At 50.2% G+C, this 27,424-nt stretch overlaps 1 protein-coding gene across 4 annotated transcripts; it reads right to left on the reverse strand.

Annotated features, from left to right (window-relative positions):
- Positions 1-728: 728 nt before the first annotated feature.
- On the reverse strand, positions 729-27,424 carry DPP9 (dipeptidyl peptidase 9). 4 transcript variants are annotated; one of them, XM_065578436.1, is made up of 21 exons: positions 27,260-27,424; positions 25,273-25,362; positions 21,332-21,585; positions 17,478-17,590; positions 16,158-16,331; positions 15,764-15,932; positions 15,494-15,607; positions 15,096-15,224; positions 14,549-14,610; positions 14,087-14,187; positions 10,687-10,864; positions 9,702-9,867; positions 9,476-9,552; positions 7,558-7,710; positions 7,004-7,139; positions 6,052-6,197; positions 5,483-5,629; positions 5,163-5,315; positions 4,358-4,500; positions 3,589-3,700; positions 729-2,044 (listed from the first exon to the last, which is right to left on the reverse strand). In XM_065578436.1, exons 2-21 carry the CDS (start codon positions 25,326-25,328, stop codon positions 1,952-1,954), a joined length of 2,676 nt encoding a protein of 891 aa, XP_065434508.1. In that variant the 5' UTR covers positions 25,329-25,362; positions 27,260-27,424; the 3' UTR covers positions 729-1,951. The 4 variants fall into 4 exon arrangements, with proteins under 4 accessions (XP_065434508.1, XP_005281230.2, XP_005281232.2 ...); XM_005281173.4 differs by having other exon boundaries at positions 9,476-9,555; positions 16,158-16,367; XM_005281175.4 differs by having other exon boundaries at positions 9,476-9,555; positions 27,260-27,407.

Genomic DNA, 27,424 nt, shown 5'->3' on the forward strand with positions numbered 1-27,424 from the left:
AGGCGGGGGGAGAGGGAGATTTTGTGAGTAGCCACCAGGTAGGAGGATCTTCTAGGTTCAGTCTTCAAAGATCGAGTAGATGCCCTGGCTGAGAGATAATACTCTGCACCTGAACAGGACCTCTGGCTCCATCTCTCTCAGGCTTAATTAATGCATTACTCCCTTACACAGAGGGTCAAATTAATGCCGATTTTTTCAAACTTCCCACCCCAATTGTGCCGTGAGATGAGCACAGGCAGGCCTGAGAACCCATGCGGAGGGGCTCTGCCCAGGGGGCCACCTGCCCACATTTCACTGCAGGGTCAGACCCTTAAGATGTCAAATGTGAAGTACTTATGTGGCCTGATGTCAAGTTGCAAGCGTGTCCAACTCCCACAGCGATCAGTGGGAGCTGCTGGTTGTTCAACTCCTCTTGAAGAGTCAGGCCACTTATTACGGGACCTAAATACGGACCTGAGGCCAACCTTTTCAAACACATCCTCCCCCCAAGGACGCACTCAGCCGGTGGCAGGCTTACAATCCACGAGTCCCAGTGTCTGCAATTTCAACCACCAGCTCATGGTTTTCCGGAGGAATGTTGTAGGGGCGTACTACGTTCCCAATCCGCAGCAACAAAACGGAGCCTTTTGCGCTCACCCCGCCAGCAGCGTCGGCCACGGCAGACGAGACACTGCTTCCCTCCCCGAGCTTCCCCAGGCAGTCTGAAGACCAGGGAGAGCACTGCTGGGTCTGCTTCCAATATTTTAATGAGTCGCTACATCGTACACTCATAATTATAAAAGAATAAGAATCCATAAAAATATTTTCTTTTCATAATACGCACTTAAAATACTCGAGGGCAAGTTGATGTGGTTCATTAGGGTGGGTTTCTTTTTTTCTTCGCCCCTGGCAGAACCCTTGGCTTGCGGGGGCGGGTGCGACCCTGAGGTGCAATTGCTCGACCCCCCCCCTCCCTGGAACTGCAGTTCCCGTTGAGTAGGAAAATAAAAACCAGAAGAGTGTTCACCAAAGAGATGCGCGAGGGAAACAGTCACTGACCCGCAGAGAACTGAAGCACGGCCAATTTCAGTGCACGTCTGAAAGCTCAGGGCACGGGTGAGGAGAGAAAGGCAGGGTCGGGACACAGCACGAAGAAGGGTAGAGGGGCGGGAAGGAGAGAGAAGGGGGGGGGGGGGGGGAGTAGTTGCATAAATATCCATTGTGTGTGGCAAAATCCAGATGCTGCTGCTGCGGTTTCTGTAGAGGCGAGTGCTGACCTGGCTGTCGCCAGCTGCCATGCTCTCTGTTGGCACGGTTCTGCCCGCGAGCGGAGAAAGGTGCCCGAGGATGCTGACTGTCGCCAACCCCAGCTGCTTCCCCCAATCTGCTATGCAAAATTAAGAAAAAAAAAAACACGACTAGTGTTGCATGCTTTTACGGAGCTCTTCTCAGATCCCAGGGCTCAGACGCTCGTCACGTACGGGCCAGGAAGCAGCAGCAGTGATCAGACTCCACAGGACGCAGCAGGGGATCACCCTCTCCCTCCTGGCTTAAGGCAGCTTGCTGATTTGCCTCGTCCATCTCCAGCACAGGCACGGAGTTCTTGCAGGTGAGTGGAGGTGCAGTGGAAGGAAAAAGGAAAGAGGCAGACCTCCGCCTCTGGAGACACTCCACTGATTTCCCAGCGTAGAGGGAGTAGCAGCAAAATAAAGCATTAACAGCCAGGCCAGAGAGGAGAGCGGCTGAGCAGGGCAGAGCTCCAGCTGGAAAGTGAAGGAAGGTGGCACTGTCCAGAGGAAACTGGAGGGGTGATTTCCACCCTCCCCCTCACTGGAGGCAGCACCCCCGTTTGGGGGTGGGCACTCAGTGATTTGTCCACTGGATGAGGAGGCTTTTGGGCTGGGGAGGGGGGGCAGCGGCAGGAGGCAGAGTTGAGCTGTCAGTGTCCAACAGTTTGCAGAGGCCTGTGCGCTCAGAGGTATTCTTGTAGAAAGTGCAGCAGTGTGATTTCATAATGCTCTCCGGACTCGGGGCACCGAATACTGTGTCTCTCGTTGGGGTAGATCTGCGCAGAAGCAAAAGGGATGGCCGTTAACTAGGAATAAATCATAGAATCTCAGGGTTGGAAGGGACCTCAGGAGGTCATCTAGTCCAACCCCCTGCTCAAAGCAGGACCAACCCCAACTAAATCATCCCAGCCAGGGCTTTGTCAAGACTGACCTTAAAAACCTCTAAGGAAGGAGATTCCACCACCTCCCTAGGGAACCCATTCCAGTGCTTCACCACCCTCCTAGTGAAATAGTGTTTCCTAATATCCAACCTAAACCTCCCCCTGCAACTTGAGACCATTACTCCTTGTTCTGTCATCTGGTACCACTGAGAACAGTCTAGATCCATCCTCTTTGGAACCCCCTTTCAGGAAGTTGAAAGCAGCTATCAAATCCCCCCATATTCTTCTCTTCTGCAGACTAAACAATCCCAGTTCCTTCAGCTCTCCTCATAAGTCATGTGCTCCAGCCCCCCTAATCATTTTTGTTGCCCTCCACTGGACTTGTTCCAATTTTTCCACATCCTTCTTGTAGTGTGGGGCCCAAAACTGGACACAGTACTCCAGACGAGGCCTCATCAATGTTGAATAGAGGGGAATGCCCCTATTTATATAGCCCAAAATGCCGTTAGCCTTCTTGGCAACAAGGGAACACTGTTGACCCGTATCCAGCTTCTCGTCCACTGTAACCCCTAGGTCCTTTTCTGCAGAACTTCTGCCTAGCCACTCGGTCCCTAGTCTGTAACAGTGCATGGGATTCTTCTGTCCTAAGTGCAGGACTCTGCACTTGTCCTTGCTGAACCTCATCAGATTTCTTTTGGCCCAATCCTCTAATTAATTAGTCTAGGTCCCTCTGTATCCTATCCCTACCCTCCAGCATATCTCCCTCTCCCCCCCAACTTAGTGTCATCTGCAAAATTGTTGAGGGTGCAGTCCACGCCTTCCTCCAGATCATTAATGAAGATATTGAACAAAACCGGCCCCAGGACCTACCCTTGGGGCACTCCGCTTGATACCGGCTACCAACTAGACATGGAGCCATTCCCTCCCGTTAGCCTGCCGCTCGGTTCAGAAGATGTAGTCCATTTTAGGGGAGCAAATGACGGTTCAGAGAGACAGCGACCCCGGCGCTCCATTACGGTGGCATGCTATCTGCGAGCCAAAGGCCTGAGAAGCCCACTCAGTGGCATCAACAGAAGTATCTACTGCCAGAGGGCAGAGGCCACCTGGGGAAATGAGATTCCCAGCCGTAGAGTGCAAGGGAAGAAGGACAAACACCAGCCAAGAGGTGAGAGTCCAGATTCCAAACTACGACTCAGTATTGGAACACGCAGTGGATCAAGCAGTGACAGAGTGCCACCTACTGGCCAGGCTTGTGCAGTCAGCTGCCAACAAGCCAGTCCCACAGGAAGTCATAGGAGAGAGAACTCAGCTTCTCCAGGTGAAAGAGCATCCATGCTCCACTCATATTTCCCCTTGGGGGGGGGGGGGGGTGGAGGAGGGGAGTTTTCCATTGCCTCCAGGCTAAAGAGACCTTCCCACCTCACTCCAGTCCCTCCTACCTGCAGCTGGTAAGGCTTTCCAGCCCGGATTAGCTGGGAGACCAGAAAGTTGGTGTGAAAAAAGTGCACATTTTCATCCAGAAACCCATGGAGGATCAGCAAGCGGTTTGGCCTGGAGATGGGACAGGATGAGAATCAGAGCAAAGCCCTGCAGGAGCCCTGAGCAGGGAGCTGCCAGCCAGCCCCTAGCCCACTTGGCATGGCGCAGTGCCACAGGCTTGGAATCCTGCCTCTTCCCTGTGGTGAGCACGATGCCACCCTGGCTCGCTGCAGAAGGCAGCGATGAGCCGAGCAGAAATAAGGCTAAATGGGGCCTGGAACCACCCAAACAAACCTTCAGGGCCCTCCGAACAGATGTTCTCCAAGCTGAACAGACTCTTCCCCAACTAGACCCTCTAGCTAGACTCCCTGGTCATCATCTTCCTTCCAAGTAAGGGAGCTCAGCTCAACCATGCAGGAAGGTGATGTGTCCTGCTCTGGCCAGGACTCTTCTCCCTGGGAGACTTGGACTCACTGGTGCTAACTGGTGGCCAGTGTACCTGACACGCTCTACACTGGCCAGTGCTGGCAGAGCGGAGTTTCAGGAACCAGGGAGGAGAACCCAAGGCACAATCAACAAACCAGGAAGGGTTACTCCTGTAAGCTTTTTAAGAACGTCAACACCCGCCCCACACACCAGAAAGCATTACAGATTCTCTACCACTCCTCACAGTGCAGGTGCCCAGAGGGTGGGCTTCCAATTATGAGCATCCAACCCCGCAGTACTCACTCATTGGGGAGTTTTTCTACATGCAGCGCCACCGAGCCGGCCTCATAACCTTGCTGGTTGTTCTCTGGGACATCCATGTACCGCTCGGTGTATCCAGTATCGTACGCCATCCAAACCGTGACAGGGGCACCTGCTATAGCAACCTGCCAAACAGGTAATGGGGGGTGGTGATTCTCCCCTGCCAACCCTGGTCATTTGCACTGGAGTATCCCACAACCAGGGAGTCAGGGACTTAGAGGTCTGGATGGTTGGTGAATTTCTTCCCCCATGTGTTATTTTCCTTCCAATTCAAGAATTAAAATCACTACTGCAGTGCTGGCAGTGACAGTCTCATGGGAAGCCATGCTACAGCCAGTCGTTGGGGGATGCAATGTCATTAAACCTTTTTGGGGCAGGGACTGTCTTTGTACAGCACCTGGCACAATGGGGTCCTGACCCAGGACTGGGGCTCTTAGGTGCTATGATCAGACAAATAATCTGTTGGCTCAGCACACTCTAGTGTCTCCCTCTGCACAGTGCCTAAACCCCACCTGCTTGAGTCCCCCATGCCAAGCCTGAAACCCAGAGCGCAAGTGTGATGCACGCTGACCTGCCGGATTCTGGGGAGGAGCTCTGGCGTGCTAGCAGCAGGCTGAGGTGAAGGGACTTTTCACACTTCATTACAGTCTGGGTCCACAAGCCACCAAGGGCAACAAAGAGTAAAGGCCACTGACAGGTTCAGAGCCCTAGTCCTCCCTGCCCAGTATTATTCCTCCCAGAGGCAGCAGGGACTTAGAGAAGGACCCCCGACCCCAGCCAGACTCACCTTGAATACATGGGGCTTACAGATAAGGCCCATGAGGGAGAGGAAGCCCCCGTAAGACCAGCCATGTATGGCTACCCGACTCAGGTCAATGAACCCGTATTTTTCTGCTACGTAATGTAAACCTTCCACCTGGTCCTCTATCTCCACCTGACCCTAGGAGGAGGCAACAGGAAGGTGTAAGGTCAGTTTGTCTCCTCCCTTGTAACTGAAGAGACACCAAACAAGGCAGTGAGGGAAATACACACACACACAGTCAGGCTGTTCTAAGAGACGGGAAGAGGGAAGGAAGTGAAAGGAGACACCGTAAAACAGGATATTACCATCTGGTTTTTAAGGGCCCCTTCAAATTTGAGTCCTCGCTGGCAAGAGCCCCTTCCATCAATCACCACCACTGCGTAGCCTAGAGACGCTAGCGTGTTGAGCCTTAGGTACTTAATACCTTTGAAGGAGTTATTCACTAGCTGCACCTAGAGCAGGAGAAAGGACAAGTCACATGGAACGTTCCCCCAGTGAAATCTTTAGCCTTTCAGCCATTAGAGGCCCCCAACAGTAGCAACTGAGCGCGGCTGGGCTCTGTACTAGCAGAAAGCTAGTCTTGGCCTTCCCAGATTCCATCAGGTTCTGAGCTGGGCAACCAATTTTGCCAGATGGGCAAAAGCCATTAACTAGGGAAGTTATGCAATTCTGGATTAAATGGGAGAAGCCATCTGCAGTTCACCAAAGGGGGTTTACAATACTCCAGGCAAAGCTGTCCAATTCCAATCATGCAGAGTGCTTCCCCCTCCCTGGCAGAGCTGAGTTATGGAGAGCTCTGTCCTGGACCGCACCACCAAGCTCACGGAGGAGAGCCAAGGTCAGCGGTTGGTCCTGGCCGTGGCTGGGTCGTTACCTGAGGGCCTCCATAGACGAACAGCACCGTGGGGTGCTTCTTTCCAGGCTGGACGTTATGAGGTTTGTAGACCATCCCGTAGAGCTCTACGTCCGACTGGGTACGGAAGTGAAAGATTTCGGGGGGGATGTAATCTGCAGGACAGCCTGCGGGAAACAGTTCAGACGCTAGCTACCAGGCTAAGGACAACATGCTTTCATCATCCTCCCCAGCCCAAACCAGGTGAGTTCAACCTTTGCCCAACGTGCCTCAGACCGGGGGTCCCTCCCCACCTTCCCTTTCAGGATGAACGGACTGTCCCAGATCTTAGCAAAACCTCCTTTACAAGAGCCCCTCTCCAACCGCACCTGGGAACTGACCACCCGCAGCGCTGGGACAACCCAATACAAAACTTCACCAAGCTGTGCTCCGAGCCCCTCGTTCCATGCACAGCCCAGTGTGACCCTGTAAGGGGAGAAGAGGATGGGGTGGAGGGAGAAAGCCTTCCCAGCAGGGTGCAACAGCTGCTGTGAGCTGAAAATAATTCTTTATGGGCACCAAAAGCAGGAGTACAGGAGGAGCCAGCAGCTACACACATTCCTTGGATGAAGCGGTCAGTGGATCCCCACCCATCCCGTCTCTGCAGAACATCACAGGAAAGAACCCCAGATTCACATGCAGCCGTCAACCTGGCACCCTGTAAGGAGTGTGACAACTTCTGCAAGGGGTGGGTAGTACCAATGTATAGCATTAGGGCCCCTCTGGCTCCAGCAATGCCCAGTCTGCGTCAAGCAATCCACTGAAGAGATCTCTCCAAGGATTTCACAACTTCACCATGGGAGGGTGGAAATCAGCCAGGTCATTTGCCATCTACCGGTCTTTGCCTCTCCCTTTCCCTCACGTTCAGTTACTGGTATCAGTGATGCTCTCCTGGCTAGGTCGCCTAGCACAGAGGGGATTGGGGAAGACTTACTGGCTGCTTCCATCATGCTGGCCCAGAACTTGGGCTGTTTGTGGAGCGGGTCGTCAGCCGAGCCGTTCAGTTTGTAGACGTGCACGCAGGGCGGGGTGCTGACGCTGCTGTAGTGGCTGATGAACATGTCAAAGTTCTACAGGCAAGAAACAGTTGATGGGGGTTAAGCGAAGATGGTTATTCCCTCAGGCCACTTCAGTGGGGGTCTGTATCCCTACCAGGGCCTTGAGAACTAGCCAACGCTTATTCCCCCCCCCGCCCCAAACCCCCCCCATGCCTTCCTCTCTGGGGCATGTTAACATCACACTACTCCTCCAGAGGAGTAAGTCCATCATGAAGCCTTCCAAATGAGCACCAGCAGGGACCTCTACTTCCCATGATGGTATCTATGGAGTCCCATCAGGAGATCATGGTAGGCACCGGATCACTCCCATCAGAGTCCAGCAAGCAGCCACGGCATCTAAGGGAGCCCTCATGGATCATTACTAGCCAGGACTCATACTAGCCGGAAGATAGGGAGCCTACATGGTATCCTATGGACGGGGCAAACAGACCTGGCTCATAGAGCAGCTGTGAGAGAAGCCCAGTGTGGTGAGCCGTACAATCTCGCCCGGGGACTCGTAATTGACCACATAGAGGTGGTGCTCCAATGGGGTGTCCTTCGTGCCTTGGAAGTACACCAGCTTCGTCTCCTCATTCACCCAGATCTGCCAAGAGAACAGAGGGCTCAGTGTCAAAGGGAAAACAGCTGACTGCTCCCTGCCCCCACTGCAACGATCTGTCACCAGGCAAAGTCAGGGACAGTACTTGGTCCTGCTAATGAAGGCAGGGGACTGGACTCAACGACCTTTCAAGGTCCCTTCCAGTTCTATGAGATAGCTGACTTTATATATGGAGATATACCTTAATCAAACACATCGCAGCGGTACAGGGTGCTTGTGGTATTAATGGTTAGCGCATGAGATCTGTTGAGCTGGTAAGTTCTAGAAGCACTGTGTATGTTCTGTAAGACAGGATAAAGCCCAGTCCTTTGCACCGGAGGAGACAGCCAGCTGTCCAGGGGAAGCCTCACTGTGCCTATGTGCTAAAGAGCAAAGCCAGGAAAAAAGGGTGTTCTGGCTCGGTTCGTTCTGACTGAAACCCTGTTGGAGCACAGATGCATCTACCCAGCGTTCCAGCATTGCTTCCCTGACCAGCGCGCACCTCCAACATTTCTGTCCAACCACCATGCTATACGTTCATGCTCTACACTCCTTGCGGGGGGCGGAATAGCCACTACCCCATGACAGAGTCCCCAAACTAATTCAACTGCATGTCTCTGTTTAGTCATCGGTCCAGATCAAGCCGTTTCTAAAACGATCTGGCCGGCCAGCCTGGAGGAGGTCACGCTGCGTTAAGAGTTGTAACGTTAGACTAGAATAGGGCTTTTAATCTGAGTTCTAGCAGCGCTTAGCTCCATAGCTAGCCGCCCGCTTTAGAAACTTCACAGGGAACTTAAGGTTTCTGAATCCCGAATGCTATTCTTAGCCCAGCCTCGTTGGGGTCTGCAACAGAGTTTGGCCAGCATGGCGCGGGGGGGGGGGGGAAGAGAGGGAGGAAGAAATCCATCTACATTAGCCAAGAAGACAGGGATAGAACCCTGCAGAGCAACCAACGCGTTGAAATAATTGCTGCCAGTACAATTTCAGCCATCGTGTGCACAGAACAATACCGTGGCCAAAACGAACAGGACATCCCACGTGGCTTCTCTGGGTGAGGGACAGAAGAGGAATTCCAGAGCGGGGAAAAGCCGCTGAGACTAGCTGCATGCCCTCAAGAGTGTGAAGTGAGTGAAAATCCAGGTTAATTGGGGCTGAGCAGACAGGCTCGTAATTTCAGTTGAAACCGACTGGGTCGGAGCGATTAGGTTGCGGGCCACCTCATTCTTAAAGCAGAAAGGAACCGGGCCTTCCATAAGTCAGCAGCAGGCTAATAAAACACCTATCTGGCTATTCTGTAGACACACAGTTCCCTCCTCTCCACCATCACACTAAATTCCCCAGCCTGTTTCTCAAAACGCTCGGCAGAGGGATCAGCTAGATGGAAGCAGATAATTCCAAGCACCAGGTAACGTCCCCGATTCCCAAATGCCTTTTGGGGTTAAAATGCCGCAATCCAGCCCCACGATGGGTTTGCACAGAATGTCTTTTTGTGGCTATTAAACCTCACTCGACTCCTTTTTATGGCCTGATCCACGTGGTTTCCCAGAAGGAGCAATAAGAGACCTGATTAAAGGCAATCAGCTTTCTGTGCACTCGGCTACAGTGCTCCTGGGGGAAGCGAAGGCAGCAATAAAAAAGGAAACTAGAAACAAAATGAAGCCTAAACGGTTGTAGCTGGTCCCAAGAGCCTGTAGCACAAGGTACATGCTAGGATTGTGGGCAGTGAGTACAGAAGCAGAGCACTGCAAGAGAAAAGAAAGGTAACCGGTACCTTGGATCCATGCCTCGCCAACACCTCCCATTCCCCACTGGTCAGGGCGACCTCCTCTTTGATAGGACATTTGAAGTCTTCTAGAAAAGAGGGAGTGCAAGGATGAGACACAGATCCCCACTGCCGGAGAGCAAGAGCAGAGTACATTCGGAAATGCCCTCCTGACGAGGGTGAGGCAGAAAGGAGAGGGAATATTCCTCGCAGTTGGGAGGGGATTTGCACTCACCTTCGCTAAGGACATATGGCTGAGTCCAGTCATAGGTGCTCTGCTTTAGGATGGCGGTGACTCTGTACAAGTGACAGAAACCGGTCTGGCATTCGTTGGCTCGGATGAAGCGGAGCTCTTCTTCCTCACCCTCCAGTTGGGCAAAAGGATAAAAGATATCGTGAACCTAGCAGACAAGAGATGGACAAAAGCACCATGAGCCAGGCAGCCTCTATGCTGGAATAACACAGAAGCACAGCTTAGGGAGCCAACACTAACCCCTGCACTTTCATGGGAAATCAAAATGACAGATGGTGGGGAAAGCCGGATCCTCACTTACCGTCTCACCAAAGGAAAGCCCTGCGTGCTCAAAAAACCAGGCACGTCAGCCTTTCCATCTGGCCCCAGGACACAAGTGAGCCCACGAGGCCTTTCAAATGCCCATGTCCAGCAGACACGCCCTCCACCCTCACCCCTCCCGTGTAATTTTTTAAAGCCAAGCTGCGTCAGACTGACAGCCCCGGGGACTGAAGTCCTGTTTGTCCCCTCGTCCCGTGTCCATCAACTACCTAAACCCTGACAGAGGAACCAATTCTAGGGCTGGGGATAGTTCATTCTTCAAGATCCCTTCCCTCCTTGACCTCTCTGCCAGAACCTTCACGAAGAAGTCAATTAGCACCACAGCGAATGAGGTCTGCAAGGAGGAGAGCTGTCTATTAAGAGTCAGACTCACTAACTCATTTCACTCTGGCCATTCAACTGCCATGAACTGTCTTTTCCAACCTAGGCTTGAACCAGTAACCCAGAGGTGACCGTTCTTTATTATCCCACTACCAGTCCTTTGAACAATCAGAGTTTGACATGGGCCAGAGTAACCATGGACTTTATCAGTCTCCTAGGGCTACCTGCATCGGCAAAGGCCAAGCTGGTTGCACGTCTCACACTCAAGAGGATGGGGGAAAACCCAGAGGCCCATTTCTAATTTGGGACAGCCCCGTGCCCTTACATTTATCCACACATCTGTGACTTCTTCATAGATCACGTATGGCTGGACGTTTTCTGGCACGGCTTTGGCAAATTCGATGCGCTGCTCCTCACTTTCTGGTACTGGGATAAAGAGCGCTGGAGGCAGGAGAACTAACTGGAGCCGTTGCTGAGGTCTGTCTAGGAACATGGCCCAGGCGCTTGGAAAGAAAGAAGTTAGCAAAGGTGAAACTGACAGCATTGCAGAACAGAGATCTTGGATGTCAAGAACACACTAGCTTTTCCTCAGCCGAGAAGGGGATTTAGGCTCCCCCTCATTCCGGCCTTACATATTTATTGGAAAGACTCATAAATTTGAATCCCAAGGCATCCATGGTATTGTACATGGGTAACATACAGGCAGGTTGTTTGGGAATTTGCTAGAATGGCCATTTACAAAGAAACTCAATTAGCAGAGCTGCATTTTTAGAATTTAACTTTTCAGTGGGCAGCCCCGCTCCTTGGGTAGCAAGGGCCACTTGTATTATCATGAGCCCCCAAAACAAAACGAGAAACTAAAATAACCACTTTGCAGCTTCCTTTGCCTGGCTATGCGAGTGGGGAAAGGAACAGACCAAAGATCAGTGCAAACTGAAGGAGTTGCTCCAGTCTCAGCTTCGTCTCTCTCAAGGGAGACCGCTGATTAATCAGGAGTGGTGCTCTATTGCAGTCCTCCTGGCTAGAGGAGGCAGGTCATCATTGCTTGGTTTGGACACCCCTCGGGCCTGTGTCCACAACAGAAGGGGTTTATAAAACTGGGAAAGATGAAGGAGCAGGTTCTCCCATGAACGATACCCTGCTGATCATGACCTGATTTCATAAACGAATGAGTACTGCCTACCTCGACGAGCCCTAGTGCATGGCAGTTGTATCATGAAGTAGAACGCTGCCTTGTGGTTCCTATGTAACGCTGAGTAAACCTAGCGCTAGGGCATGGTGAATTAATCAAGAACAGGCCCAAAGGAAAGTGCAGCATGCTCCAGTTATTGATCAGCCACAGAAATTACATCTCCTGAAAACAATTTATAAATAGCCAAAACAAGTATGATCTGGATTGAAGCCGGCCAAAACCTTAGCAAGCTTTTTAAGCAAAATTAAAGAGATTTTAGTAGGAAAGAATTTTTTTCCAGATGCTATTTTGGGGTCCTGTAACAATTTTAAAGAAAAAGAGAGCCACAGCATGTCTGAGAATCATCCAGGTTTGCGTGGGGGAAGGGAAAAAATGAACATGACGTGGTTCTTGTACTTGGAAAAGCAAATCACTGAGCCGGGACCTTCACCTCCAAGGTCTCTGGACTATTTTTCTGCTGTACTTGGAAACAACGATATACTGTCAAAGTAAAGCATGTCGGGAACCATGTAGCTAAATCTTCCAGGCACCCCTTAGAAAATACACACACCCTAATACAAGAACCCCTTCCCATCTAGCCAAACAAGAAGTTCCCCAATACAGATTCACTCAGTCCTTCAGGGCTGGATGTTATGACCATTAACAACTTCTACAGCTACACCAGCTGAGAGACTAACGTTCCAGAAGTGTACGCTGGCTCTGCGGAGATAAAGGAGTTCTCCCAATATACAGAATGCACAAAAGACTAGGTGCATTGTGGGAATTTTTCACCTTCCTCTAATGCCTCTGGCATGGTCACAGACAGCGGCAGGACAAATCATTGTTCCATTTAATGATGTGACCCTTTATAAAGTTCTCATTTCCTATCAGGAGTGTTGTGTCCATGTGCCTATGGGTTAACTGTCCTAGTCATGGAATTTTAATTGAATTCCCGGGGGAGAGGGGTCACACTTAATACATCACTTAGGGTTACCATTCGTCCGGATTTACCCGGACATGTCCTCCTTTTGTGTGCTAAAAATAGCGTCCGGGGGGAATTTGTAAAGCACTCACAATGTCCGGGATTTCCCCCCAGGCAGAGCGAGCGGCTGGGAGGGCTGCAGGAAAGTCCCGGGCTGGACTCCGGAGCAGCTTCCTCCTCCCACCCCCCCTTCCCTGCATTCTGAGCCGGCCGGCAGCTCCTCCTCCTGCAGCCCGCTCCGGCAACCCTGTGCAGGGCCAGGGACCGGGTTTTGTGTTGTGCAGGGGAGCTCAGCCATGTGTCCGGCTGGCACAGAGCCCAACACCCTGTTCTGAGCAGCAGGGTAAGGGGGGGCAGGGGGCAGGAGTGGGGAGAGGGATCGGAGCAGTCAGGGGACAGGGAGCAGAGGGGTTTAGATGGGCTGGGAGTTCTGGGGGGGAGCTGTCAGGGGGCAGGAGTGGGGAGAGGGATCGGAGCAGTCAGGGGACAGGGAGCAGAGGGGTTTAGATGGGCTGGGAGTTCTGGGGGGGAGCTGTCAGGGGGCAGGAGTGGGGAGAGGGATCGGAGCAGTCAGGGGACAGGGAGCAGAGGGGTTTAGATGGATCGGGAGTTCTGGGGGGGGCTGTCAGGGGGCAGGAGTGGGGAGAGGGATCGGAGCAGTCAGGGGACAGGGAGCAGAGGGGTTTAGATGGGTTGGGAGTTCTGGGGGGGGCTGTCAGGGGGCAGGAGTGCGGAGAGGGATCGGAGCAGTCAGGGGACAGGGAGCAGAGAGGATTAGATGGATCGGGAGTTCTGGGGGGGGCTGTCAGGGGGCAGGAGTGTGGAGAGGGATCGGAGCAGTCAGGGGACAGGGAGCAGAGAGGTTTAGATGGATCGGGAGTTCTGGGGGGGGCTGTCAGGGGGCAGGAGTGCGGAGAGGGATCGGAGCAGTCAGGGGACAGGGAGCAGAGGGGTTTAGATGGGTTGGGAGTTCTGGGGGGGGGCTGTCAGGGGGTGGGGAGTGGTTGGATGGGGCGTGGGAGTCCCAGGGGTCTGTCTGGGGGTGGGGGTGTGGATAAGGGTTGGGGCAGTCAGGGGACAAGAGGCAAGGAGGCTTAGATACGGAGTGGAGTCCCGGGGGGCAGTTAGGGGCAGGGGTCCCAGGAGGGGGCAGTCAGGGGACAAGGAACGGGGGGAGGGTTGGGGGTTCTGGGGGGGCGGGAAGTGGGAGGGGCAGGGGCGGGGCTAGGGCGGGGCTCCTCCCGTCCTCTTTTTTGCTTGTTGAAATATGGTAACCCTACATCACTGTCATTTACACTTGTGGCAGTGTTACGGTTCTGGCTTAAAACCCACAAAAGCTAGAAAACGTGAAGCCCTTCACTCTGTCCTCCACTTGGTCAGTTACTACATGTGCTGTGTAAGGCCATATTATTGCAGGGGCTGAGTCAAGGCAGCCAAGACTGGCTTTTGTGGGTTTAAAACCAGGCCTTTATGGTGGAAGGTGACAGGCAAATTTCTTCAGTGAGTGGCTGTAATAGCTCAGTAAACTGGTGGGGCGGGTGGGGGGTAGTGTGTGGTAGAAAAACTATGTACTATTTGCCATCTCTGGTCCATCCAGCCCGGGCGATGTACTCCACCGTAGGGAACAACGTGGCAAAAGGCTGCACCAGCTCCTTGTCCTGAGCGCACACGATCTGCAACAAGAGACCAAAAGAGTATTAAAAAACTAGGATGTTTCAACATTGTGGGCTGGTCTACAATGAAAACTTACAGCAGCCTAGCTATGTCTCTGAGGGGTGTGAAAAACTCACATCCCTGAGAAACGTAGCTAAGCCGAACGAACACTGGGTTTAGACAGTGCTAGGTCAACGGAAAAAGTTTGGTCGACCTCGCTACCGCCCCTCAAGGAGATGGATTACCTATGCTGACGGGAGAACCCTCCTGTTGCAAATATCAGTGGGTATTCTCCCACAAAAGCTTATGCTCCAATACGTCTGCTAGTCTATACGGTGCCACAGTGTCTCTGTCGCTCCTGTTGCAGTAGTCACGGCTTACCTTTCCCTGGCTGTCCATTTTAAATTCTGCCAGTTTTAATGAGATCTTGGGATTTTTGCTACCTGCAGAGGAAGAAGCAATGAGAGAGAACACCATTATCAGATGGCAAGCGGTCGGAGCATCCCAGGAGAACAAAAATCTAAACCTGATGCTATCTGGCTCTGTGTGGATATACACCTGGGGAATGGCATTGCTGGTGTGGAGATAAGAGATTCCATGTGTGGAGAAGTATGCCTGCCCATGTGAATGAATGCAGGGACAAGCATTCCCAGCATGGAGAAGGTGGGATTCCAAGTGCACTCAGCAATATGGCAAAGGGATACCCTCCATCTCGTAACAGCAATCCCTTTACTTAAGTTGGACTTTAGCTGTCCTTCCTGCAATGAACTTTGTGCTGACAGATTCAGAGACTGTCCTGAATATTTACGGACCTTCTCCTAAATCCTGGTAAGTATCTAGATTAATAATGCAAAGTCGATAGCACAGATGATGCTTCAGCCTGCATGAGGCAGCAGCTGCATTAGTCGCTCCCCTGCGCCTCACTGACCTGTCCTGGGGTACCGATAGGAATCCGTTTTTCTCTCCTCCAGGGCAGGTGAAGGAACATGAATTATCTCCACCTCTGACTCGTCCACTTCCTCATACAAGATCCGCAGCGTTTTCCAACCCTCTGAACCTAGGACAAGACAAGATAGGTCCATTTGCCATCATGCAGTTTCCCAATTGTATCGACTTGCAAGGACCACCACAGCAGCACATACTGGGCCTACTGGTTTTCCACATCTCCCTTAGGGTCATGCCGCACCTACTAACTATTCACACAAATATTTACCAGCACACAGTGCACATCCCATAATGAATGACTTGGAACTCAGCACCTTAAAGGGGCCATTAATTATGTTACCAATGCAGCCTGGCCTCTCCAGGGCTAAGCAGAGAACTGACCTTCTAGGGTGGCTGTGGGGCACCACCAGTACCCTGTGAACCGATCAAACTCCTCCTGGATGACAAATGTGGCTACACCTGCCGATTTGGGGTCATCTAACACGTTGGATAAACCTGCAGATAAAAGAGAGCAGAGCGGTTGAAGTTAATAGAAAGACTGATCCAGAAAGGGAATGAGACTCAGATGAAAAACAGGAGTAAATCATTCTGGTCAGACTCTTGTTGTAAGAGGTGATTCTCCTCCAGATGTGGAAGAGCAGTTCTGGTTACCTTTATGGCAATAAGTCATCCGTTTCTCCTCTCCTGTCTCGATATTTGCTACCCACAAGTCATTGTTATTGATGAATGAAAAGACGGAGGGGTCGGCAGGGCAGATCTTGGGATCCATTCGAGGTCCCGTGCACTGGGTCTTGATTTCCAGCGGCTTCATTGGAGACACCTGGGGAAATAAGGCACATGATGTGCCCCTATTCTGCTTTCAGCTTCAAACAAAGGCACAAACTTCTCGATAGCTCCAGCCCACCCACAAAGGAACCAAGACCAAGAAAACAAGACTTGATGGTAGACCAGAGCCAAGGTCTGACTCAAGAGGTGTCCACTATGGGAACACCACTCTGAACTGCGGAATCCCTCAAACCTCCCAAACAGCCGTTAGCAGACCCACCATGAAGCCATTCTGGCCCCCATCTCGACAGTGGAAGAGGCTGTTGCTGGCCTGGAAAAGAAAGAGGCCGCTCTCGCTGTGGAAATCGTAGGAAGTGATTCCAAAGACCCCAAGACGCTTGCGTTCCCTCAGGAGTTCTTCTTCCCTAGAGTACATCCCATGGTGAGGGGTTGCCTGGTTGCGAACGACAGAGAGAGACAATCTGCAGGTCTGAAGGAATGGCAACACTTTATTAATGAGACCAGCTAATCCAGGAGTGGCCAGAATGTAACCCACTAGCCAAATGCAGCCAGCAGTCCTACAGCATGGCAACCACCATTGTTAGTGTGAAAGCGTGGCCCACAAAGGCTACACCCCCATGACCTTCCAATTGCAATGTCCCCAACCAAATCTGAGCCAAAGGCTTGGACCTGTAGTCTATGAATGGCACCTCCACCTTAAAACGGAGGAAGAGCTGCCGCTTGTTTATGCAAATTAGGAGCAGCCAATTCACCTAATGACATTATCCATGTCCTCTCATATACAGCTTCCAAGTCAGACACTGCAAACAACTGCTATTCCAGGACTCTTGAGTTAGTTTCAAGGGGACTGAGAAGAGCCAAGTGTAGTTCCAGGCACTTGAAATCTCTGCTTAGCAGAAGACCTGAGAAGTCAAAAGCCAGTCCCACACCTTCCACCCTCTTGTTGCTGAGGCTGGCAAATTATTAATGGTACCAGAACACCAGGCCCCTGTGAAGATAGGGAGGGGGAATCCATTTCCCTTCCTAATTCAATCTGGTTTATGTGAGTCTAGCTGGCAATGTATGTGTAGAATGCAGACGGCAGATTGATCCTTATTCTACACATTTGATAAAAGTACAAAGTTACCAAAAATAAACATGGTAATCAATGTGCAAATGGAGGGAGGGCAGGTGGGGGAGTCTGGCCAAGACAGCCAGAGCTCTGGTCTATTCTCCCAACAGTTTATGTTACTGGTTTATAACTGGAGGTAGGCTGCAGGCAACAGGAGACTTAGGTACGTTAAACCAGTCCTTGCCCTGCCAGCTGTTGTTCCATGCTCTCACTGCCAGCCCCTGTTCCATGCTCTCACTGCCAGCCCCATGCCTGGCACACCAGCCACTCTCCTGTATTACTGGGGAAGGCATCTTCCCACACAGCACTCTACCAATGCCATGCCCACAGCACCAAGCCCTGCTCCTGGTTCCTGGCCTTACATGCCACTTCACCGAACTCCAACATACCAGCTACCACTCCAACATCCTACTGTCAGCCTGGGTCCCCACGCACCACCACAGCAAAGAGTACGTTGAGGCGCCTCACCTGAAAGTGATCCAGCATCTGTTTCCATGACAAGAGTAGCAGGGCTTCTTTCCGTACCTTTTTGGGAATCTCTGAGTAAAGAAGGGAATTCTCCCGGCTACCATATGGCATCCCTGTATGGAAGAACAAAACAAAACAATCAGGGCAATTTCAGAGAAGTCGGCCAGGACTAACCCAGGAAAGGCAGATACACAAGGCCATTTTCTTAAATATTCAGGAAGACTAGATGGCTCAGGAACTTTTTAAGAGGTGTTTTTCTCAACCTGCTCTTACACAGTCCACTTACTGCATAGGGTCCAAATGCTTTAATTTTATTAACATGCAATTTTTTCAACAGGACTAAGTCCTACTCGAACCCTCTCCCAGCTTTGGCGGCTCCTAGGGTTCCTCTCTACAGTCTGCTCAGCCGCCACCCTAGATCCTCACTCTAGCGAGCTGACCCCTGTAGCTGGTGTGTCCGAGTCAGCAGAACCCTCTTAACATTCCTCAGCACAACGAAGATCTGCTACCCGGAAAGAGCGTTCCAACAAACACAACCAGCCTGTTACAGCGTTAGGTCCTAGAGACCAGGTTCAAATGGGGCTTTGTTGAATACTGGCCAAAAGGCATTGCTATCTGCTGGCTGTTCAGTGGCCATGGTAAAATGAAGTTATTTGTGCCGGTCCAATTTCCAACCTCAAAAACCTAACACAGCTGGCAACTATGTTGGCAGTTTCAGCAGAGGCACCAGAGACAATGAATGTTTCCTTTCACCTTTACTGGTGGGGATGCTCTAGATCAAGGCTGTAGTACACTGACAGGATGCCATGTGGGGGAAGGTTCCCATGCTACTGTCCCTGTGGCATCTATTCTGTGCAGAAGAGGAAGCCTTCAGTCTCCAAGCCTGTTATTCTGTCACTAAATTCACTTTACAACAATTAACATTTAAATATAGTTATAAGAACTCAGGAAGCAAAGCAACTTATAAGCATAGAATCTTCAGAGATGCAGAAACACTGAAATGCTGAGCATGTGGTGTTTAATATAAGCAGCATCTGCCATGATACAACACGAGAATCTATGGGAACAGCCCAGGAAAGATCTAACATGTTCAAACAGAACAGGCTGCAGTCAGGGACACAGACAATACTACAGATGCATTCTCTAGGCCGTGACTACAACCACCTGTGAACCTCCAGATCGATCTATGGATATTCTCGTACTGTACTAATATTATCTAGGACGACTCTACTGTCAGTATCTGCAAAAGAATTGTCCCCCAGTTTTCCATACTTTGTATTTTGGTCCTTAAATGAAGTCGAAAAGATGCTCAGTTCTGATATCAAAGTTTTCCAAAGGTCAAATAGAAAATATTTGCTCGCTCCTCCCCACTCCTCAATGGGCATACGCCAATAAGATCCACACGGATGCTTGGAAAGCAATACTTATGCTAACCGTGGGAAAATACTGGTATGCTGCTTTTAAGCATATTGGTGAAACGTCAACAGGCACAGCTCTTAAACCAGAATCAGATTCTTCACAATAACTACCTACTGCAGTACGGATCAAACAGAACAGGCAACTCAACCCCAGCTTAATGAGGCTGTAAAAGAGTAGGAAGGTTTTACCCTATATTGTGGGAATGCCTTGAAGTTAAGATATTTTGAAATTGAATTACTAGACACTGCTTTGAAATACACCTCTCCCCCCATATAACGAGACCTGCTATAACACGAATTTGGATACAACACAGTAAAGCAGTGCTCCGGGGGGGTGGGGCTGCGCACTCCAGTGGGTCAAAGCAAGTTCAATATAACGCGGTTTCACCTATAACGTGGTAAGATTTTTTTGGCTCCCGAGGACAGCGTTATATCGAGGTAGAGATGTAGTCGGCCAACATCTAATCTGCTCCTGTGTTCCATATATCTTCTTGGGGAGCAATGAAAATTAAACATCAAACATATGGATATATCATCTAACACTGGGTACTAGAATCATCATCGTCATTCCACTGTGCGACTTCAGCTAGGACGATGAATTAGAAACTCCTGACACGATGGAGAAAAATTACTAACATTAAATGAGACTCAGAAGCCAACTACAGCAGAATCTCCGTTACAAACACCTTGGGAACGGAGGTTGTTCATAACTCTGAACAAAACGCTGTGGTCGTTCTTTCAAAAGTTTACAACTGAACATTGACTTAATACAACTTTGGAACTTTACTATGCAGAAGAAAAACACTGCTTTTAACCATCTTAATTTAAATGAAACAAGCACAGAAACAGTTTCCTTAACTTGTCCACAAAAATTAAACTTTCCCTTTATTTATTTTTAATAGTTAACGTTTAACACAGTACTGTGCTGTATTTGCTCTTTTTTTGGTCTTTGCTGCTGCCAGATTGCGTACTTCTGGTTCCAAATGAGGTGTGTAGTTGACCGGTCAGTTCATAACTCTTGTGTTCATAACTCTGAGGTCCTACTGTACTTAAACATCTGGCTACCTTTTGTCACTTACACCAAAGAACCAGCACCAAGGGGATCTAACGTGTGTATTCTGGTCTGACACATGGACAAACTTCATTAATGAAGAGCCATTATTGTCCATACTCTCTCACTAAGGAACCCACATGCTTTTCCCTCCCTCTTAACACATCTGTTTAACTTGTTTGCAGGGTGCCTGTTCCACTAATTTCTCTATGAAAATGTACGGAGGACTACAATAAGTAACAGTCACAGGCACGCTAGAGTTACCAGAATGGGTCATACCATTGGTCCATCAAATCCAGTATCCAAGGCTTCAAAGGAAAATGGGGCCACTGCAGGGAAACATGGTCAGTTGTGTGGAGTGTCGCACGTGGGGGAAGTTCTTTACTGAGCCCTGTAATGATCAGCTTTTGCCCTGGAGCATGAAATATTTCCCTTTCACAGCCTGTAAAACTAATTATTACGGACCATAAAATTATCCAGCCCTTATAAAATCCAGCCACTGTATTTAACTGTTGCTTATTAGTTTCATCATGGTTCTGCCTATAACGATAAACTGGTACAGCACAAAGATCTGTCTTCTCTCAAGTCTCTGGTAAGGAACAGAATATTTCTCTAGGAAACATCATTAATACCCAACCCGTATCTAGTTATTTTTCCTCTTGTCAAAGTATTTACAAGCACCGATTTATCCTCAACACCCACAGGGAGGTCAGGCTCTTCCAGTTTATTGGGCAAAATAGCAACAAGACTGCCTGATGGGCTGCCTCTATGAAAAAAACTGATATCACCTGGCCAATCAATGAAATGCACTGGGCTTGCAAGGATACAATAACCATAGGGCGAGTTATCAGGTCCCTGGATAGCCAACCTGCTTAAAGAACCAAATTATCCCCATTTTTTTGAGGTAATACTCCATAGTTCGGAGAACTGACAAACCAAGTCCACCTGAGAAAGGAAAAGAGGCAGTGGCCCACAGAGGTTCCAAGCTGGGGCCCTATTTGGGTCAGCCACTATACGTAAGCGGTCAGCTAGTCCTTGCCCTGAAGAGTGTTCAGTCTAAACAAAGGGTAGGAGAGAGGCAGGCTAATCTCCATTTAACACATGGGGAACTGAGGCATGGAGAGATTAAGAGACTAGCCCAAGATCATACAAGAAGCCTACACCAGAGCCAGGAACTGAACCCAAATCTTCTGAGTCCCAATCCAGTGCTTTAACCACAAGACCATCCTCTCTTTTCCCCCTTCCTCTCTGGCATCGGGCTGCCTAGCGATGAATGGAGACATCAGCCAACAAAGCTTACCCTCCTGACAGAGACAGGTTTGGCTCTGCCAAGGGACTATCGAGGTGACCTACTAATTAAGGTGGCTGGCTGAAGCCAGGCTTACCCAGATAGTAAAGGCGATGAGAATGTGGGCTGGATTCTTCTGTTTTCTGGACAAATTGGAAATCATGGGGCGCCTTGTTCACTATCATGCCTGAATACTTCCTGCTGCTGTGAATGATGTCACGCAGCCCATCCCATGAATGCTTCTCCACCAGGAACTGGGAAGGCGCGTCCTCCATCTCGACCACTTCAGTGTTGTCTGACAGCGCATCCACTGCAGTCATCCTCTCTTCCCCCTCGGAACTGGTCAAGAAACTGAGAAAGAAGGTGGGGGAGATGAATTAATGTGGGGAATCGGATTAGGCACATTCCATTCACTCACAGGGAGCTCTGAGCATTCAGGTAACGTCTAAGGACACATCCTAAAGTTACCTACACATTCATAAAGGTTACCAGTTAAACAAACAGTACCAGATGGAAAGGAATACTCCATCTCCCACGCCCAACTTGGTAAAGGATGCTAACTGAGCCCAAGACTCATTTGCAGGACTTCTTCCAGGAAAAAAGTCAACTGTTAAATCAGTCAGGGCAGGAAAGCACCTGGTGTAGCAAGTGCTTAATCATTTGACCTAAGCGAAACATACTCCAGGCATTTAGATGGGATAGGTCCTGATTGGAAGATACCATCAATGTATGGGTGAGCACAGAGAAACTTCTGACCTGTGGGAATACAGAAGTAAAGTCCCCTTCCAGTCCTGCAGAGATCAGATAAGCATCTCAAATAGGTTTAGCGAAGGCATGACACCTGCCTTACTTGAAGTGCTGCTGCAACCGGGAGTGAAGTGGCACAAATGACAAAATAAGATACCAGTGCAATTGAGTTGGCTAATGGAAAGTGGCACAGGAATAATGCAGATCCTGGACTCCTACTGCATAATCAGCAGGAATCCCTCATTGATTTCCCAAGTATCACATTATATAAAACCCACAACCCATCTCCCATAGTCATAAAACCTTCCAGTTCAGCCCCTCCAGCCATTAGGCACTTCTGGGATCTGCACAGTCCAGAAGCAGGATACACTGCCCTTGATCAACCTTATTCCAGATGAGGCAAGGGCCCACAAGTCAGAGCGGGGACCTTATTTTCAGTGGAACCAGGGCCCAGGGAGCATAGATCCAGGTAACCCAAGAGCAAGCTAATCTGCAAGGCTCATTTTCTTCTTAAAAAAGTGACATTTCTGCAATGGCACCCTCAAATCACCACAGCACTAGTCCCTTTATTATTTCCTAGTCCTACCTATTAACATGGTATCTGAGCACCTCAATACGTATTTATCCTCACACCACCACAGGAGGTAGGCCAATGCTTTTATCAAGTGCTACTTTACAAATAGGAATTGACACACTGAGGGAACCTGTGCTGGAGCAGGGAAGGAACCCATGTCCCAGGCTAACACCCTAACCGCTGGACCATCTTTCTTCATGGTCATCTTATGGGGTCAAAGCTCTGTTACTCTGGGACAAAGATTTCAGTTTGCTGGAAAATAAATGAAACCAGAGGGGTCTCATCACCTTGACAGAATCACCATCCTGGATGCTGCATCAATATAACAATGTAGTAAATAAGGTCTATAGGAGTTTAAAAAAGCCCCCTGTTCTAAACAGCCCAGCGTTAACCAAGACTTCCTTTTTAAAGTCACATTTCTTAAATGAGGGAGTGCAGCTTGCCCCTTAAGAGATTTGTCTGCATTCCAACAGGAGACCATCCTACCATGTGCCTGTCAGACTTGAGTATTTAATTTGCATGAAATATACACCAACTCTCTGAAAGTGCAGCCTCAGCACCTTGTAGGACCTGAACAAGCCCTCTCCCAATTTGATTCTGGCGGGAGTCGAGGGTGGGTGGTTAATTCATAAACCAGTGTTAGATCGTTTCATCTCAATCCACTTTATCTCACAAATGATTCTGCCAGGAAATCTTTCTGCATTCCTGGAGGACTCCCCACTACCTTCCACTAGCCTTTTCAGAATAAAGTTTTCTTCCCTACATCTTGATCTCATTTGACTATCAATTAGACATTCTGTCCTATAGAATTATGCCTTTCAACGGTCAAGCACAATGACAACTCGATTTCCCTCTTAATGAATAAATACCTCTTGTGATGTCAAACACACAAACCTCTTTTCCTTTAACCAAGAGGGAAAAGGAAAGTCTACAGTTCCTCCTCCAATCTGTTACTCTCCGGACTTCATTCTGAGAGACTAACCTGAGATTAGGCAAGTAGCAATCCAAACCACACACAGAATCTGCTGCCTGAGACCCAGAAAGCGGAGTGGGCTCTGCATAACCAGCAGACCAGACCACAGTACACGAGGCCAGAAAAACTGAACTAAAATACAGCTTGGCTCCGTTAAGTTACAGCGACTGAGTAAAATGGCAGCTTCCAATTCCTGAGTCTCTCAGTGGTGCAGAGAGCAAAATACAATGTGGACGCTACAGAAAGGAGACCTCAAAATAAACGTCTCCCCACGACTCCTAATATCTATGACCCTGAAGCCAACCAACAAAACAAATCACAGCTTGAAAATTAAACAAAGAAAAGTACTTTCCAATCAGGCCACGGCAGGCAGCAGAAGTAAAGCCAAAGTGGCAGAGACAGCGGACAACGGGATGAAACATTGGACCAAGCTTTGAGGAACTTTCTCCCAAGACTTTGCAGAGTGTCAACACTCTTGAGTCTGTCCGGTGTGAATGCAGAACCATGCAGGGGGAATTAAATTCAGTCTAATGTCCTTCCCCTTCAAAGTAACTAATACTGTGTTTCAAGGCAAACGGCTGCCTATCAAAAATACATCACAGAGAACATAAGGATATAAAGAGGGATAGAGCAGTGATTTGGGTACACGCCTCTCTTCCCAAATCCCACGGCAGCTTGGATCTTAAAAGTCTGCTCAGCTGGTAAAACAAAATAGCTTTCATGCAAGTGAAGACGTTCCACCCTACAGCTAATTCCCACCCAATTGGTGAAGCCTCTTCAAGGTTAGTGACGTGATCATTCAAACAACACTGCTCCTCGCAAGAAGGGCTTTCAAGGCCAGATCAGGTTTCAGGGACCTAAGTCCAGGACAGTCCATTCACACCCAGATTTTACATACTTGCAACCACGCATTCCACAGTGACTAACCCCACTGCTCCCCTTCCTGGTGAATTTTGTCTGTAGAACACACTGTGATTGAGGCCTGGTCTACACTTAAAATTTAGGTTGACATAGCTACAGCACTCAGGGGTGAGAAAAATCCACACTCCCGAGCACCACAGCCACGCCGACCTAACCCCTGGTGTAGATGCAGCTTAGGTCAATGGAAGAATGCGTCTGTTGACCTAGCTACAGTCACTCGGGGAGGTGGTTTTCCCACAGCAATGGAAAAAACCCTTCCATCGCTGCAGAGTGCGTCTACACAATGGGGTTAAACTGGCATAGTTACAGCACCATAAATATGCTGCTCAAGACCCTGCAGCATAGACATGGCCCAAGATCCAAGATGATCTCCGTGGAAGTGGAACAGTCAGCCTCTAATCCTACGTTCAGTATTCCTCAGGCACAACACAAAAGAGTCTGAAGATGTCCGAATATACTGTTTTACCATCCTGCTTAATCTGCCACATCTGACAAGGTTACGTGGCTGCAGGTTTTGGGGAGGGGGGAAATTTAAGAAAGTTAGGCCGAAGAGAAACCGCAAAGGTAGGGGAGTGAGGAGCATTAGGGTAGACAAATGCAGACAAAGACCTTTTAAAGCCTGGAACCTAAATTCCAGTAGGAAAGAAGTAATTTTCCTCAAACGTTTGAGGCACTCTCAATACAGTTGGACACAGGATGCCATGGGCAGAATTAACAGGTGGTGGTTTATTGTGTCCATCACTCATTCAGAATGTTCATTGTAGCCCTCTGACCACTTGGTCCCAAAGGCCACAAAGATCCCGATAGAGACCAGGAAAGTTACCTTCTCCAACTTCCTGCAGTCTCGTTTTCCAGACGAACCCTCTTTATCTTCTGCATTAACTACTCAGCGAGCCTTGGGCAAGACAGGAAACTAGATGAGGAGAGAGAAAGAACAGATCTCATGTAACCGCAGTTCCCCCTGGCATGGGAATGAAATACTGTAAAAGGAGTCCTCCATCAATCATGTTGCTGACACAGCCTGGGGCCTACCGAGCAGCTTCCTGGGGATATCTTTGCTTTGCAGTCCAGTTCCATCCCAATTAACCCATATGGGATATTAATACCCAGATATTTTAAGAGGTGGATTTCCTAGCTCTTCAGCACCAAAGCTCAGAGTATGCAGTGAACCATGCAGGTAGTCAGCAGCTTTTTCCTTCTGCCAAATTCCCAGTTAAAATCTTCTGAATGATCTCAATCTTTAATGCCCAGATTGCGGTAAGGCCCTAGAGTAGAGAGAGTACTCAAGTCTGTTGCATATATTTCAGGCACCAGCTCCACCAAGAATATAACCCCCTCTTGTTTACAGAGCTGGCAATTCTCTGTCTCAGCAACACCCTGATGACTGCGACAAAACGTCCAGGGTCATTGGTATTTACAAGATGTTATTGCTCCTTAAGACCGTAAGGAGGAATGGGTCTTTAAGGCATAACTCTTCCCTCACCCAAAATCCTAGCCAAGAAAATCCTGAAAGTACAATGGGACCTCCCCCTCATCTCCCATCCCCTTGTAGAGCTTTGGATTGTAAATACGCCCCAGATCTGCAGCACTAACAGCCTTCACTAGCAGACCCCTGGGCCTGTCCAAACAACCACCACCTCTTATCACCCAACAGTACACTAGGGGAGGCTAGGTACAGAGGCGATTTCACTTGCCCTCTCCATCAGGGAGAGCTTCAGGCAATGATGTTCCCTGACTCCGGAAAGCTCAAAGTGGGGCTAGGCAGAAACAGCCAATATTTTGGGGACAGTTTTAGATGCGCGTATGAACCACATCAGGACTGGAATTGGGTCTGACCCAATGGACACCCTTTCACAATCCCTTAGGGGATCAAACTCTATGCAGAAGAGCCACAGCAGTGCCCATGGCTCCCAACTGAAGATGACCCAAACTAACGGGACCTAAGAAATCAGAAATCTGGCAGAGAGGCTGAGAAGATGGGCAATTATAATCTCGTCAGCAAGACCCTGGACTGCTGCTGCATCTGCAAGCCCCACAAAGATGCTGTCACCCCCAGGCCCAACAGCCTTAAATGGTTCCCTGCGTTGTCTGGATGCTCCGAGACCTACCTACCCCAAAATAGGGGAATCAATAAGAACTTGCACAGAGAGGAATAGGGCTTGGCATGGAGCAGCTGCCAACAGCGACTGGCATTAACGGCAAGGCGGAGAAGCCCTGCCCAAGCTCCTGTCACAGGCCAGGCCAGAGAAGCGGTTATTTCTCTGTAGGAGGGAGCCGGCTGCCAAGGCAATGCCAAGCAAAGAGGGCAGCTGGAATGTGTGTCACTGTAACCTCCGGCCCAGCTGCCAAAAGGGTGAGTCGACGCTTGCCTGCGACAATAAGGAGTGAGCACATTCCTCCTCCCCCCCACTCCACCCGCACCCCCAGGAGGCAGCCAGGGGAGCAGACTCCCCCGCCCTCCAAGAGATTGGGGGGGGGGGGAAGAGTGACATCCCTCCACCCCCAGGGCAATAGGGGCGAGGCTCCCCATTCCTCCCAGGAAATCTGGGGAGGGGGAGCCAATGACACAGCCCCCGCCCCCCCAGGCACTGGGGGGGGGCTCCCCATCCTCCTGGGCAATGGGGACAGAGGCCCAGCCAGAGACAGCCCCGCCCCCGGGGGAGAGCCCCCCCCCTCCGCGCCATAGCCCCTGCGGGAGGGGGGCAGTGACCCCGCCCCTCATGTGGGGGGCAGTGACCCCGCCCCTCCCTCAAGCTGGGGAGGGGGAGTCAGAGCCCCGGCGGGGAGGGGCGTCTCCCCCCCGTACTCACCCCGGGGCTCGGCGTCCTCCCCCGGCCGGGGCGGCTCCTCAGCGGGGAGGGGAGGGGCGGTGGCGCCTTCACTCCCGCTCCATGTCCCGGACACTCAGACAGCAGCCCCGGAAACGGGGAGGGGAAGGGGGGGATGGCCTGCTCAGGCGCGACCTTTAACCCGGA

The sequence above is a fragment of the Chrysemys picta genome, chromosome 25 (assembly GCF_011386835.1).
Source record: "Chrysemys picta bellii isolate R12L10 chromosome 25, ASM1138683v2, whole genome shotgun sequence".
NCBI lineage: Eukaryota > Metazoa > Chordata > Testudines > Emydidae > Chrysemys > Chrysemys picta.